The 17,304-nt window shown below is 42.6% G+C and overlaps 1 protein-coding gene across 1 annotated transcript; it reads left to right on the top strand.

The window, feature by feature from the left end:
- Positions 1-1,205: 1,205 nt before the first annotated feature.
- Positions 1,206-14,952, top strand: T265_00666 (hypothetical protein; the record flags this gene model as incomplete). Its single annotated transcript, XM_009164494.1, has 5 exons — positions 1,206-2,285; positions 6,792-8,014; positions 11,385-11,466; positions 12,573-13,094; positions 13,603-14,952. The coding sequence occupies 5 exons, from the start codon at positions 1,242-1,244 to the stop codon at positions 14,950-14,952; spliced, it is 4,221 nt and encodes a 1,406-aa protein (XP_009162758.1).
- Positions 14,953-17,304: the final 2,352 nt, after the last annotated feature.

Here is a 17,304-nt window from a genome sequence, read left to right as displayed (position 1 = left end):
AAGCAGTACATTTGGGAAAGAGTCTAATTCTCCGTTTCGGAGGATATTAGAACTAAGCAGTTGGTTCAGATTATTCTAGTATTATTGGATAACTTTTGCTAAAATCTGAGGGGCTTGGTACGTGCTTACTTTATGCCGTTCTATTTATAACCTTCAAGTCCGTTTATGTCTTTCGCCTTCAGGAAGAATGAAGACAGCGCACATCCACACGCTTTGGGCCCTGAATAATGTAAATGATATCAAGATATAGGACCGAAAGTACAGACACCTAGTAAGAATACCGTTTGAAACCCGTAGTGGAAATATGTTTAAAAGTGGACTTAAACGTAATCAGAATCAACAGCAGATTTTACCTGTAAACTAGTGGAGGGAACACCGGGTTTCACCGAGTGGAGTGGGTAGGCAATTTTGCCGTGCATATCAAGAGGTTTCAAGTTACACAGCAAATATTTTTCCAAGTTTACTTCGTAAACAAGACAGAGTGACTACAGGACGGAAAGAAACTCTCCAAACGGCATTGTGCGTGATGATCTGGTAAGTTCTGCTAATTTCATTAGCCTCATTTACAGCGCATAACACTTTCGAATTTCGGAGTCACTAGGCAGGTTAACCTCTCGACTGGCTAGTGTACATCAATAAGTGGAAATGTTCTGCCTCTTTTAGTGTAATGTACGTATAGATCTTTATCGCTTCTTGATGTAATGAAATGGTAAGCAAGATTATTGTAGGTTTTTACTCCAACACAAAATGTGTGATCTCCCAATGGCCGGCAAACCATCTGGTACATTCGTGTGTGGTGCACTACAAAGCGGACGACCGTTTTAGTTCACTACCATCAAGTAGAAACCAAACATCCGGCAAAAATGACATGTAAGTCATTCAGACGTAAGCCATCCAGTGAAAAACCTACTCGCACGCAGCAACCAGGTCAAATCCATGATTGGTCGTTGATTTCGATCGACCACCAGGAACAGCGTGGATATTTTGGTTGACCAAACTTTCGTCACACAGCGATCCAGATTGTTTACAACTTTGGTCCGAAACATCCGAAACATCTGTCTTGGTTCAACCGAAGTTACCTATCCGGTCCGGCGCAAGTCACACAGTTTAACTAAACTTTAAACAAAATCTGGTCTCAACCTATCATAAGCCAGCGGAACAAATATAACCGATTTAGTTTCCATAAGCTATCAAAGCGCACTACGCTGCGTCTTCCCGCAGACCCAATTACGGTTACAAGGATGAGGATAATAATTCCTCTGACATTCCTATGTGTGTTTTGCTTGAACCCAAGGATATCGATTTTGGCCAACCACGAAGAATGTCCTACTGGATGTTCCTGTATCAGACAGACCATCAACTGTCGAAAAACAGGGATGAGCACGGTGCCTCGTCTACCCAGATATGTACCTGATCCCGAGGGAGGTGCTTTGCAGTTTCTACAGATAAGTCAAAATCCAATGATCCGTTTGGAACGAGCTGCATTCGAAGGACTACAAGATCTGTTGCGAATCGAGCTCTCGTTCAATCAACTGGTGTGGATTTCCAAAGAGGCATTCATTGGTCTACAACGCCTACGTAGCCTTTCGTTGAGAGGGAATCGAATAGCGTATCTGCCACATGATGTATTTACACCAGTATTTGTTCTGGAAGATTTAGATCTGTCCAGAAATGAACTGACTAGCTTGCCGTTCTCACTAGAGGGTTTGGTTTATCTGAAACGTTTGTCATTATTTGCCAATCCCCTTCACTGTCCTTGTGAACTCGTTGACTTTTCACTATCCCTGATTCATTTGGAACCGGTTCGGAGTCGTGCGACTTGTCAGAGTCCTCCCGAAGTGGCTCATACAGGGGTAGCTGAACTTGCAAAGCGATTGATTTCTACCGTTCGGAGCACTCGCCTAAGGGGTTATCAGGCCCTTCGGGAATCTGAGAAAGACGATCACATTCGACGACTACCATATTCACCTCATCCAGGTGAACTACAGCACAAATGGCCTTGGCCTCACTGTCCAGTGCAAGATATTGGAGGATTGGAACCACATTCACTACAAGAACCAATAGAAGATGAGCTCGAACTGAAACCAATAACGGATGCTTACCTGACATATCCAGAGCAACCAGTCGAAGTTGTCAAGTGGAGAGATATTCCGCGGAATATGGAAGTTGTGGCTGGTGATATGGCGAGATTCATTTGTGGAGCCGACGGGCCAAAGGATATTCAAATAAGCTGGCTGTTACCGGAAAACGCTACAACGCATATCCGTCTGCACAGAAGAAGACAGGTAAGACATCACGCTTGTCAGCGTGGACCATGATTAGTACCATAATTTACCCACCTCTACATTACTTGGAACGACAAGCCGCCAAATCGAACTTAGCGATCTTTATGTATTTCAGCAAGGAACCGGAAAAATAAGTGGAAATCACCATGAAGATGCTTGTTTCCAGCAGCTAACAGGGTAGAAACGGTTATTGTTAACCGGAGAAGGAATCATTGAGGAAAATAGGCTGGCTAATCCCAAGTCTCCCACTTAGGCGTAGACTCCAAGCCGCAGTTTGTATAATAGTAAACATGGGGAAGGAAAGCGTAGTTTGAATCATATAAGTGGTCCTTAGGAGCTCCCCTCTTGCAACCGCTCAGAATCAATCTTCCTCCAGCCAAAATTAGGCAACACCTAATGGTTGATCTGACAGCTGTGACGAATGAGGATGTATGAATTCCCGAGCACGAATAGTTCAAACTGCCCCACCACCCATACTCAACGAGTTCTTTTTCTGATGATAGACCACCTTTAATGACAACCCCGAGGCTATCACTTCATGAGTGTGTCACTAGCCCTCGGATGACAACATGAAACATTCTAGGCGCTCCCAAAAAACCAGTCAGGTTTAAGCACAGGGACATGTATAGCCACAAGATTTACTTCACTCCTCAGGATATGGTTTTCGTTGGTCCGGAAAATTGATTCTGCTAAACCCTACATCCTATAAAGCAACCCATTTTCTCAACAGTGTTGACGGAGACACTCACAAGAGTTAATGTACTGCCAGACTGCAAATATGGCTCAATTTTCGATCTCCTGATATTTAGACGTCTCAGAATTTAGACGTTCTACAAAATATACAAAATTCGCCACAAAACCCTGAAGCAGAAGGAAATTTAGGTTTTGAATCAGCGTTAGGATTGCAAGCAGTAAGCATTTTAGGAATTGTCGTGATTTCCCCAATTACGCTATATTGCATAACATGCCGATTTTGATTGAGTAGAGTGGAATTCAAAATTCTCAAGAGTCAAAATTGATTGAGACTTTAACAAACGTGCTAATGGGCCTTTTTCATCGTGTTTTATCTGAAGGTTTTGTTGTTTTTTCCGACTTTGGAATGCTGACTAGTTCATAGAATTTTGTGAGTGGGTCCGGGAAAGCATTCTAAGCGAGTCGTACTGTATGATCTGACAGAGCACCTCGAATATTAGGGTCCTACGTGTGTTGGGGACAATCCTAAAATTTTATATGCACCAAGGAGTCTTGTTATCCGACCTTATTCACTATTTAAAAGTAGAAACGGTTTACCCGGGAGGGTACGTTTGGTTAACCCAGCAATGTCGGGACCACTAGATATTTTGTTAGACAGTGAGTATTATTGATATCCGTTTGTTTTTTCTGACAGTTTTTTAATAGTTCCTAACTTCCGAATTTTAATACACTTCGAGTACACCGAATACCTGTAAGTAGGCAAGGGGCAACTTGTCCAATTATGGAAATTCTTCAAAATATCAGGCAACACTTCTTCTCATCTGAGGGCGGCTCATTTGCATACTTGGACCAGAACACACACAACACACGCGTTATCCATGTCTTTGCGGTACAGTTAGCTGAATTTAAAACCCTTCTCGGATTACTGCATGGATTTAGTTACGCCTTGTTGGACTAAAGCTTTGAGGAAACTTTCCAGCATTCTGTTGACTAGCTTCAAATTTAAACTTATTTAAAGCCATCTGACTTGGATCACTGACGGTTCAACACGGTCATTCTCATACATATTACCGAAAAAGCCTCATCTAATTCCCAAAGTGCCCAACTCCGGGTGTTTGTTTTCCGTACGAATTGTGATAGCCTTTGTGCAATGCTTTCTTAGGTAGAACAACACTGAAGATCCCGTGGATTTGCTGGCGATCGTGATATTTTCACCTACTGGGCGCGTGAAAAGCATTAATGGTGGTGTTTGTGAGTTGTGCCTGAATTGATCTTATAGGCAGCTATTTTAGGTGTAAAATGAAAAGGATAAAGCGAATTTCCGGCTGGACAATAGTATCTAAGTTAAGTTGAGTTTAAAAAAAGCTGGGTGGTACAACTAAAAGTTGGTGTGGCTAATGTAAACGAAGCAACCAAAGCAGTTTCAACAAGATCAGCTCTGATTACGTGAGTCGTTTAAATCCAATTGACACAACCACTTAGAGAAATAAAATTAAATCGATAAAGAAGAAATATGGATCAATATTTATCCGGGTTAATCCCAGAATCGCGTTTTAGAATAAGGAAAACATGGAAAATGTTTCACTAGCTGGACTTGTGCCAGCGGTCAGAAATGGGGAACATAATGGTGAGAAAATGGGTGCAAATTATGACATAAACATGCAAAACATGGCCAAAAGGATGGCGCGTTCAGATCAGGCTGCATCTAAATTTATTGGAAAGCAAGAGATTAACGAGCCTTAACCCGGGCGATTGGTGGAAGATACAAATAGAAGACTGTATAAAAATTGAATACAACGGAGTGAAAGTGATAGATATTCTGGAGAAATGATACATTAACTAGTTCAGCAATGTCTACTGAAGATAATGACAGTGCTGTCGTGGGAGTTTTCGCAAGCACATGGCCGAAAATTTTGTTTTCAGCATATCGCCTTCACAAAATTCTGTACAAATTATCCTCCTGTTGAGCTAAATGGGGTAAGCACCCAATAGAGGTATACCGGATTTGGAAAATCGAGCAGTGTTCTGAAACACCAGTCACATTGAAAACCATTTGAGAAGTGTCACCTGAACTACAGAAATCTGATTGGGATAAGTATAAAGAGTGACGAAGAACCATCAACGGAACCTACTCACGAACAGAGCACAGCAGCAGAAGCGTGATGAGAAATAGAAAGTACTACTGTAACCACCAAGGTAGAGTGTGGTGATCACAGTGGTCTGAAGGAAACAACAAATCTTCTGGAGTACCATGGTCGTTGACCGGAATGTCAGTGGGGAAGTATTCAGCATTTTATTCAAAACCCATCACATACGTTTTGGTATTGTGAGTGCAAAGGCAGACTAAGATACTTATCTCAGGAAAGAATTTGATGTGAAGAAAAGTTGAGGTCTCCGTCCTAGAAGATGAGAGGTTTCAAAGCACCACTGGATTTTTATGAGCGATACACACAACTTACATACTTTTTCGGAGCAGTAATCATAATTCGGTCGGAAATGTCGGATAAAAGATGAGAGACGGACATCAACTAACTGGTGAAAGCGAAGATTCTACCCTCGGAATGAGAACGGATAAAGTCTGTGAATAAGTGATACTCGAAATGGGAGGCTGAGAATGTGGACCAATTTATCACTCTTTTCAAAACGCGAATATTATGGAATGTGCCAGCTTGCGAAGTGCTATCAGTGATTCAGATTGTGTCATAATTCTGTTTCTGATCTGGAGACCGGTAGCCTAAACCGCTGGCTTTGATTGACAAATAATACTAGTCGGCAGTACTCGTAGTGCTGATAGTGCTCGAGAAAATCATCAACGAAAGATTCAGCTGGGTTGCAGGTGATTCTTTCGTCAAAACCGAATTGATTTGCAAATGCGTGTATTTGTAAAAATCTGTCCAGTTTGTGTTCAAGTAGAACATAAGATTGACGGAAGTTTGGGGCCTGTGCCTGCCTGTTGAGCCCCAAAAAGGACGAAACTGAACGTAGGTTGCCGAAGAGTTTTCAGAAACCTTATGAGTAATGTGATACACCTATTGGCTAGCAGCATTTCGATGGACAGAAATGTGGATTCCCTAACAGTTTCAGGCACTCAGAAATGGATTCTTCGACATTTTCGGTTTCCGTACTGAAAACGTACAGCGATTCTGGCGTAAAGAGTGACACAGGCGAGCAAATAGTGGAATGACTGGTTAAAGCATGAGCTCTACCACCAATCAGCCGTACTGCCGGCTTTAGAACTACTCTCACCTGTTCACTCTTCCTTCTTATACCTTCTAACTTACATCGGACAAAAGGACTTCCAGGAGGATACACACAGGTGGTTCAGTGAAAACCTTCTTGTTTGGGTGATCGTGTACTTTGCATGATGCTACGGTAGAAACCGGAAGCGGAAGTCGGCCCAAAGCGTCTAACTTTAGACTTAGTAGCTACGTTGTATGGCCCATCACATTCGTGAATAAGCCTGAGTGAAAAAAGTTAAGTGAATTCCACTACCAAAGTCAGGTTTAGGTCATTCAGGTTTACCACCTAACGTCATATGCAAACCCAATAAGTAAGTCTGTCATGAGAGTTTTGCTGGGCAACCAGTGTTAACCATGGATTTTGAGTTGGTTATCCAGTGCCGATTTCGAGAAGGCCTGAGAATTCGGTGTATGTAAGATATGAAAAACAAAATGGCAAGAAAATGTTCCATTAAGTCCAATTGAAAAGGATAACCTGTAACGTACCATGTAAACGCTACACTTTATAGATTTGTTATTACGTAAATTAATGAGGGCTGTTTGACCTTCCTGGTAATTTTTTTGTGTTTTACAGATATTAGAAATATTCGAAGCCCACGCTTATCACGAAGGGACGTATACCTGTGTGGTTTCCAGTAAACACGGACAGCATTTGTTCTCAGATGCTACGCTGCGTCTAATAGATCCGGTGAAACCACGAATCATAGATGCTCCACCAGCCGACCATAATACGATTGTGGAGGGTGCTGATTTGGAACTTCGTTGTTCCGCTTACGGACGTCCGCGGCCCAGAATTTCTTGGTTGTGGCAGGAAGACACTCTGCCTCTACACTTGGTTACTGGAGGTCGATATGTGGTTCGCGAAGTTACCTCAGGGCTAGAAAGTCTACGTCCAGATACCTCATCCATTTACTCAACAAATGAATACCTGAGGGCTGCTGTAGAAGCAACTGAAACCAACAGCTTTCTTTTGATCAGAAATGTCACAAAACGGGATGCGCATGGTCGCTACGTATGCTATGCCTCAAATCGCGTTGGCTCAGCCAGAGTAACAACAGTCATCCGCGTGGTTTCACCTGATGAATTACCCCCTTCATCAACAATGAAAGTTTCAACGCGTGAGGTCGAGCTTCAGGAAAATTCTTCTTTGACGGGAGATGACCTTGTACGTCACGTGATCGACAAGGCCCGGATACGGATCGAAGCCGCGATTAAAAGGACAGCTGAACGTCTTAGAGATCCAAATAGGCGACGATCTTCGGCTGACGTTGCTTCGCTTTTTCGTCAGCCAAGTCGCGCAGCGCTGGAATTAGCAAAAGCTGCTGAAGTTTATGAAGCGGCCATTGACGAAGTTACCAGCATACTTCGTCAGCGAAATCAGCAAAGGCTTGAAACATCTAGCATCGATCAGCTGCCAGAGCTGAACCCGGACGAAGAATTAGAACCACATACAAGGGAGGCTTTGGGAACTCAGTTGAGTGCGGATCAACTGGCTATCATCTCCCAACTTTCAGGCTGTCAACAGTCCAGCAACATTGATCCGTGCTCTCATCAACTGTGTTTTCATTTGCGATATAGGTCAGTTGACGGCGCCTGCAACAACTTTAATCATCCACGATGGGGTGCAGCTCTGGTTCCTTTCAAACGCCTCCTTCCCCCGCAATACGAAAATGGCGTGAATACACCGATCGGGTGGACACCAACGCGGCTTTATTTCGGATACCCCAAGCCCTCGGCTCGCATAGTTTCAGTGGCCTTATTGGGAAATGCAACTCTGATTGGAAGACACACAACCAGGTGAGTTTCAAACTTCTGTCATGATAGGCGTTTTATTGTCCTACTTTGAATGCTTCACTCGACATTCAATCTGAAAAATGATTTACGCCTAAACAGCTAAAATCAAAACTTTTTATCTAGTCCATTAATGAAAAACGTTAGTAGCAGGGTATTTGGACGACACGAATTCCGATAATTTTTTCCCACAAATTTAACTAAAAGTAATTTCATCTGAAGTTCCTCTGAATCAGTGTTTCGACTACTTACGAGTAGTTTCAGTCAAAACATTGAAACATAAAATATTAAAAAGACCCTGAGATAGTTGAAAACTGAGCGATCTTGTCAATTACGCAAAGTCCACTGAATACAACTTCATCGTATTTGTACAATCACATCTGTTTGTATCTTTGTACGTCATCATTTCGCCTGGTATTCTTGTTGTAGTGAGAGCCTCAGCATGATTATACGGTCATTGTGTATTGTTCCTAACATAAACCGACCTGCTAGCCATCTTTTCCTTGTAACTGATGAGTCAATGAAGTTCACATAGGAGAAACGCTGACACTGTTTTTTTGTTAATATGATGTGATGCTTACTCAAGTCAGCCATCTTGGCAAGAATGCCCTTAGATCGACTGCCAGGTTTTGGTGTTACCATGTGATCTAAATTTCGTGAATGAAGGATGAATTCTGTCGAAATGCAAGTTAATCAGACTGGTGGTTCATGACTGAATGGCATAATCTTCATCTGCCATCCGGGAAATCACGAAATACGTGAGATGCGACCTGGCGATTATTCCTAACAGGAACAAGTCAGCTGTGGAAGAGTTCTGATCTATTCAGTATAGACTGGCTCTACTTGAAATGGAATCTGTATTGAATCAGCTGATGGTGATAAGTATCCAAGATTAGTGTGGGACAATAAAGATTTGATACTCACTTATCCTGAGCAAATAACCTTTCCGACAACATTAAAAAATAATGGACTTACCGGGCATGACTGGCTTGAACACACTCAGTCACATCGATAGAGAGGTCGATCACAATAACCAAAGATGCGTAGACGTCTCGCATCCTGGGCTGGTGTCCGCTGCCGGAGTGGCCCGTTGCAGAGAACCTCGCAACCTAACGTACATGATGTTTGCACTGAGCCGCATGTGAATCCAATTAGACATGAACTGAGTGAGTAAGACCAAAGGACGGACAGTAGCAGGGCAGTTTTTAGGCCGCCAACATACCCACCCGGTTGCCTGTATTTTCGAGGTGAAATGGGTACAGGTGAAACTCACCGTGTAAGCAACTTGTGGTCTCATGAATAGCAGTACTCACAAGACAAACCCCATTCATACACGTATGGCTAGGTAGTGCTGAAGAGCTTTATCCGTATAACCATGCCACCGTTGTAGGCTAGGTAGTGCTGAAGAGCTTTATCCGTATAACCATGCTCACCGTTGTAGTTTCAACGCTCTGGGAAGTTCGTTGTTTGGATGGGTCGTTTGCAAATGTATATAAGTTAAGTATGTGCGGATAATGTCACCCAAAAAAATACAACACATTTTAACGAAACACAGTAAAATAAAACGTAATACGCTGAATATACTTTCTGTTGCATATCAAGAAGCTGTGAAATAGTAATGAAACTAAGCATATGACCCCTTAACCCAAACCCGAAATATTCAATCGCAAACGTCCAAAGTGGCTTGGCACTGGTATAACCCCGTTGGGACAACCATACCGAAGCATGTGACACACTCACGAGCAGGATAAACACAATACACTTGTTGCCACTGATTGTATAGATAGAAGAAAAATTACGCGAACGTGTTAGTAGACAAAATTCTGGGATGTTCGATATGGTGTTGGCCGGATATTGCAACCGATCTACGTGTTTCGTTTGAGCGCTGTTTTTGTTGGTTGCCACGGGAAAACAGACATTGTATAGAGCTCGAAAAGCATAGCGTCTATGCGAAGATTGTAAATGTCAGAAGTTTATCGCCTACAATAGGGATTTTTATTTATCCGTTATCTATCTCAGTACTAGAACTAGAATACTACCAGCATCCCCATATATGTCTGAATCATACGACCGATCGTACAATCTTATACCATTTTTTGTGGGGCTAACAAATAGAAGAGAATCTCTGATACCAGATGTAACCTGATTCCGTGCTCTCTTAATCCAGTTTATGGCTTTCAGTAGGCCATGCTTTCTGAATGCATCGTTTGAGAAATCAGCGTGCTGTTTTTAAAAGGGTCCTTGATAGATGGTGCGATTTCCATTTACTAGAGTAGATGATCGAAAAATCTTCGGTATGCTACATTTGAGTCAAGGATTTTGCTGCATTTATTTAAATTAAAGGGATGAAGAAAGGTTGTATATCACGCACAAGTCAGTCGAAATGAGCTCTCTAGCCTTTAAAGATGAATATTATTTATCTGCCTTTTGGAGAAAATTCATCATCTTTAGTCTGTAACTGAGCATAGGAATTTTCCCCCGTATTCCAACTGTTTTGATTCACTTTGTACTCAACATTTTTCTTCAAGTGATTTTTATAGACATTTGTAATTCAGTTTCTTTAGAGTTACGCATATCGGTTCTCTCTTACTCTCTCTATAACTCATCCAATCATCAAACACACTTGCAGGTGCTCTCTAGAGGGACTTACTACGTATACCATTGCTTTGCTAGTACTCTTAAAATAGGTCACTACCTATTCTAAAGATCCGTCATCTCAGCGCCTTGAAAATCTTATTTGCTCTTTCTTATGGTTGTGGTCCCTGTTCCGGCGGTATGCGCACTTTTTCTTTCAAGAACATATTCGGGGCTCAGTCATTAGTACGCTCTAATGTTACCTTTATCACGCAATCCCGGTTACACTTGGCAATAACTTATGACCGTGTCCATGAAAGTCTTCCTAGAATCTTGTCTCTAAAGACTGAGTTCACTCACGCAGATTCTTTCCATTAAGGTTGAAGATCTTTTCGGTGCTTTTATTTTTCCCCCACGAGGCTGGGTTCCTTATCAAAGCTTACTTGCTGAGCAATCTCTTCTCACATATTTTTTGCACCTGGGTGATCAGGTGTCACCTTTTAATAATAGCCTGATTCAGGAAACAGTTCCACTTTTTAGACATTTATTGTTTCTAAAACAGGCTTTATTTTCACTCCTAGGTTATCATACAGTGAAGCACTTCTACATGTAGACTGAACGTTTCATTCGTTGATTTTTCCTCCTCAGTATTTTATTCTACGGAGCAAGCCTGGATTGTCTGCTAACCATTCAGAATATGCGCCAGTTTAATCCCGAACGTTTGATGGTGGTTATTCCTACGATTCACAATAACCCCCTTACATAGTTTTCCCGTATACTCAATGTTATATCTCTTTCTTAGATTACGACAAATGGTCGAGTGGGAAGAGCAGCGGGCTCAACAGAAAGAATATTACAAGAATATGTCAACTACTGATGATGAAGTGAGTAGCTGTGAGAATATCATTTATACTCAGCTAGCGAAATTCGTGGCAGCGCCCGTCTGTATCCAGTATTGCCACGCCCGAACTAAAACAGATCTACACAAAAGTTATTTAAACGGATTGCCATAAGACGGCATTCTATGCAATTCAGAATGCAGTGCAGACTAGGGCTAAATCAATTTATGCATCCAGCAAAAGAACACGCTGATGTATATGGGTTAGACGTTTCTGAAGAATTTAAAACTTAACAAGGTAGTCATAATCCTTCTGAACTTCTGATTTTTATTTGGAAATCGATATCATTTGAGCGGACGGTTTGGCTGTATCTGAGAGATAATCCGCAAAATATGACTGTTCCCTAATTGCACGAGACCTACACATTATTGGGGAGCCGCACGGGGACCGTTTTTTCTGTTCATCCATCAGCTACATGTTGTTTGTCTGAACATCGTTCGTTGTCTGACTAACCACAATGATCGGAACTTTCCTTGAACCTTCCCAGCCCTCATCCGGATAAGTCCTGAGTTAAACTGCACACTTCCAAATGTCAATTAATCATGACGAACAGATATCGGACAAATAGTCCCATCTCCAGTTTCAGTTATCCTTAAATTGTACGCACAACACAATCCGAAGTAGGTTTTTGTGGACAACTATGTATCACACACTTGAATGCGTATCGATTCCGCTAGTCATGATTATGATTAATAATTGAGCAAACTGGCGTGAACAAATTTCACCAGAATAGGCGACGGCGTAATAGTAGCTACTAACAAGTGAAATACTACAGATAAGGATAAATTTGTTGTAGGTGTTGTCAGAGTGAATTCCACAGTTTCACGAGAGACGCGCTTGAATTTTCATTTTGATAACCTTCAGTTTATCAATCCGAAATCCGGCACAGCTCTTGTATTGAATGGCTTTTAGAATAGGATTGGTTGTAAGATTAAAAATGTCTCATACAATGTGATATTCTGTACTGAGTCTTAAATGATCGGTTTTATTCTATTGTGTGGTCGGTCTTGAGAGTTAGTAGTGTTACGTGAAAAAATTCTCAACTTGATAGGCGGTAAAAAAATAAATACTGCTTTCCGCTGTTTTGATAGTCTTCCTCAAACTCACTGAAACGTCGGTTCGAACTGGCAAGAAACAACACACAAGAATTCGAGCGCAAATATGGTCAATTCTTTGATGAAGATGACAAATACTCTGGAATGCTGATGCAGTGGGGACAATTCTTGGATCATGACTTAGATTTCACTCCCGTTGATGCTTCGATTAGTCGTTTCAGTGATGGACTGAACTGCAACGACACATGTGTTAACGACCCTCCATGTTTTCCTATTCTGGTGCCCCCTGACGATCCGAGAATTAAGCACCGTTGTATCGGATTTGCACGCTCTAGTGCTACCTGTGGATCCGGATCGACCTCAATCCTCCTCGGAAGACCGCATCATCGGGAGCAGCTTAATCAAATTACATCATTCCTTGATGCGTCAAATGTGTATGGAAGTGAGGAATTTGAAAATGGCCAACTGCGTGAAAACTTACATGATGAGGGGAAATTACGAACCGGAATGCCTACGTTTGCTGGGAAGCGATTGATGCCTTTCAATATCCGCGGTCAGGTAGGTCTCAAACAGGACTGTCCACCATTCTGCCATCTTCCAGTTTATCACAGTTTTGGGGTCAGAAAAACACCAGAGTTAATAATTATGTCATTAAATATCCATGTTAATATGGATACATACATATGGTAGAGTGTACCCTATAATGAAGGAATGGTCGGGTTGAAAGTGAGACGGTCAGCTTTCAGCCGTTTGTGGTACTGCATGCAATCCTCCGGCGCCGATACAAACCTGAGGGAGTAAGATTTGCGAAACGGCATGCATGTCAGTCTAAACACAATGAAAAAAGTGGATACCGGTACCATTTACGCGGTTTATTTTAGCATCAGCAGCTGGAATGTAGCATCACAGCTGGATGCATGGAGATAGCTCATGGCTCACCTAACGTGCGCAGGCACCAGGTAGACACACGCTCATTTTCGATATCCTACCTTTACATTCTCTCGTGTACAACGGTTTTACTTCCCGAAAGTTCTGTCTAGCTGTGCTTCATGCTTAACTTTTCTAGGTAGATTGCCAAGCAGACCCGCAACAAGATTTCGTACCGTGCTTCAAGGCTGGTGACCATCGAAGTAACGAGAACCTCGGACTCTTATCAATGCATACGTTATGGGTGCGCGAACATAATCGACTTGCGGACGGCTTACGGAGCTTGAATCCCGACTGGTCTGGTGATAGGATTTACCAAGAGGTGCGCAAAATTGTGGGAGCAAGCATGCAGGCGATTACCTACCAGGTCTGGTTGCCCATCATTTTGGGCCCTGAAGGGATGAAACTGTTGGGTACCTATACTACATACGATGATCAAGTCAATCCCACAATTAGTAATGAGTTCGCCACAGCTGCAATGCGGTTTGGTCACACTCTGGTGTCTCCTATTGTGTTCCGCTTAGATGAGAATTGGCAAGCCATTCCTGAGGGTCACCTGCCTCTTCATCAAGCGTTTTTTGCTCCTGACCGGATGCTCAAAGATGGTGGTATGGACCCAATTATACGTGGACTCATGTTCAACGGAGTGCGCGACAGGAGCAGAAATCCTCCACTCAACGCAGAGCTTACTGAACGTTTGTTTGCAATGGCGCACGAACTTGCATTGGATTTGGCCGCGCTGAATGTCCAGCGAGGGAGGGATCATGGGTTACCTGGTTATACGGAGTACGCTCATAGGTTTTGTGGACTTGGTAGTTCACCCCATCCAGATTCCTTCGATGATCTGTCAGCACGTATTTCGAATGCGGATACACGGGAAAAGCTTCGCCAAGTTTACGGACATCCAGGAAATATTGACTTGTTTACTGGAGGCATTTTGGAAGACTTACTGCCTGAGGCCCGTGTTGGGCCAACGTTTGCATGTATCATCGCCGACCAGTTTAAACGTCTTCGTGATGGCGATCGCTTTTGGTACGAGCACAGAGGCGTCTTCACTCATGCTCAGCTGGCAGAGTTAAAGAAGGCTGGGTCAAGTCTAGCAAGGGTGATTTGCGAAAATGCAGACAACATCACTGAGGTCCCCAAAAATGCATTCTTACGTCCAATGAAACCAGATGACATTATTCCCTGCGAAAAAGTTCTGAAACTGAATCTCGCCGCCTGGGTGGATTGTTCACCCACACCTTTCGATAGTAATCGTATTGAACCAGCTGGCATTCGCAGACGGCGGAGTGTTTTGCTTGAAGATGATCACCAGACCACGGAAACACCTTCCTGTCCGATGCGGAAAGAATACACTATAGGTCGAATTGAAAAACTGACTCAACAGTTACAAGAACTCGAAAAACAGGTCAATCAGCTGACAAGTAATTTGCTACAGTTAAGGCAAAATAATACCAGTGTTGCTTACATACTTGGGGAAAGTTAAATATGGGTAGAAATTTCTACTACACTCGATCTCCTCGACAACCGTTGCCCACTGACAGCTTCTTCCCCATTGTCAACACGTGGCATCCAATTCACCATTAGTAATCTGGCTTTTTCCTTAAAATGCCTTTAGTTATATTTGTCTTAGGAGATTGCAATCCATCCAAACGCCCTTCTACCAAGTTATCAAAGGCCTATACCGAACTGATAGTTGCGCTTCTAATTAGTCACCCCATACCGTTCGAGGTTTTCGTTTTCCTGCATTCCTAAATTCTATAACTCTTCAACGCTCGGGTGCACATTTCTATGTGAGAATCATCACGTTGGTCGTTTTGTTTATTTGTTTGCCTTTCGCCTTTTGTTTAAAAAGGGGCTTTGGCCATGGAGCTAAAATTGCTCTCCTAACCGTCTTTTGTGCAATATATATTTCTCCATAGGGAATTCTCTTTACTACTATGACTTTTTCTTTAAACTCTTGTGTTATAAAACTGATTAGGTTGCATGATCCCGGTTGAATAATAATTATGAAAATGTGTACTAACTTCTGGTTTGTGACGTCAAACGAGGAGAAGAATTGATATTCTCCATAGTACTCCCATAGACGGCTTTGTGGGGGCGGAACTGCTGCTTGCGTGTAACTGGATGGTATGAACCGGTTCAAGCGCTTTTATGCTATCAGTAACCTCGTTTTTGGACTCTGTCTTTATTGAAATTGTCTAAAGCGACGTTAGGTGTACACATCAAGATTGGTTAGTTTGACAGAAGACACTACGACTCAGATTATGTTTAATGTTTCAGTGATTTGGTAATCAAGTGTGACCTTTAACGAACGCATGACTTTGATAGACCCTGCTCCAGTCACATGATTAGAGTTTGAAAAGCTGAAATATTTAGATAACCAATAGGTAACTGCAAGTAAGTGAAATACAACAACAAGGATTGGAAGAGTGCCATTGGGTAGCGTGGGGCCAGGCAGCTGGGCAAAGGACATCAGAATGATGACCTTGAGTTGCAGACAGCGTGAGGATCTCTGGATGTGGGTGGGAGGTTGTCTACGTAGGCTTGAGGGTGCATTCAGCCACGGAGATGATGCAAGGTTGTACCGATTTCGCTTGATGTGATTGTGTTCTGTAAACAAATAGATCTAGCGGAATTTGTCCTGTAGTGTGGCGAACGTATGCTGGCTGGCTGGAATATTCACCGATGCCTTGTTGCCATTGATAAGGCCTGACGACATGTGTTCCGTTGTACTTTGGCTAAATTGCCGCGTCGTTCACCCGATATGCTCTACAACACAGCTGCATAAGAAACCAGTTTTGGGCGTAAAGGGTTTTTCGGTCCTTCACGTCAATTTGAAGCAGTTGTCAAGGGTGGTAGTGAGAAATATTCTGCTAGTGGTTTTTCACAGTCTACGCCTGAGCGATTCTGTCTACGGATCACTATTGAAAGGTGAGTTAACGTATCTTGGCTTCTCTCCAGCTATAGGACCCTGAGGGTATGGCATTAAACTGCACATCTTACGGAGAATACCATTCCCCGGGAGGCCATTTTTTCTCAGGATATTCTCTGATAGCTTGAACCTACGCTATATGGCGTCCTGAGAACTCATTTTGACTGACTTACCTTACAGACGATAGGTGAGACTCGTCTGCTGTAGAACGGTAACAAAAACTGATGAAATTTGTATGCCTCACTGACCCATTTGACATCCTTGAGGACCCGTCATTGCTTCTGGTTAATCTGTCGCTCAGCAAGTAGAAATTGTCATGCTGTTCTTCATCTATGGTGAACTTAATGGACAAATGGGAGGGGTCTGACTAGTCTAGGTAGGAGTGACGTCCTTTTGATTGTTAACGACAGTAAGTATAACACGAGCATGTCAGTGTTAATCACCAACTCGGCTAGGATACGAAGAGCGAAGCCCGATTCCTTCCGAAATTGTTCGGAACTCTTTGGGATTTTCTCCTGCTGTGTGATCGTGGGGCCACATAGGCTACAGCTTCTCTGCGACGAGGCGTCATGCAACACCACATACTACGTCACGATAAAGTTCTCAAAATGGTTTTAAAGAACACTTGAATTATCACTAAGATCACATAAGGTTCAAGAGGGTTCGAGGCCGGAGGTTGCACACCCTTGAGGCGGCTTAATTTTTCTATCCAAACCCTTTAGTTTATATGCATCTTTTGATTGCTGGTATTAGAGATTGGATGGAGATCCTGCTATTCACTACATTAGCAGTATTCTTCCGCACAACACTCAGAATAGAGGATGCCTTGGGAAGCCCAAAGAAAGATATCCAGTGAACTTCATTGGAAATGACGTAAGTAATATAAGACAATAGTTTTAAACT

The sequence above is a fragment of the Opisthorchis viverrini genome (genome assembly GCF_000715545.1).
Source record: "Opisthorchis viverrini unplaced genomic scaffold opera_v5_6, whole genome shotgun sequence".
NCBI lineage: Eukaryota > Metazoa > Platyhelminthes > Trematoda > Opisthorchiida > Opisthorchiidae > Opisthorchis > Opisthorchis viverrini.
The sequence above is the reverse complement of the archived record's forward strand: the minus strand, read 5'-3'. Positions and strand labels throughout refer to the sequence as shown.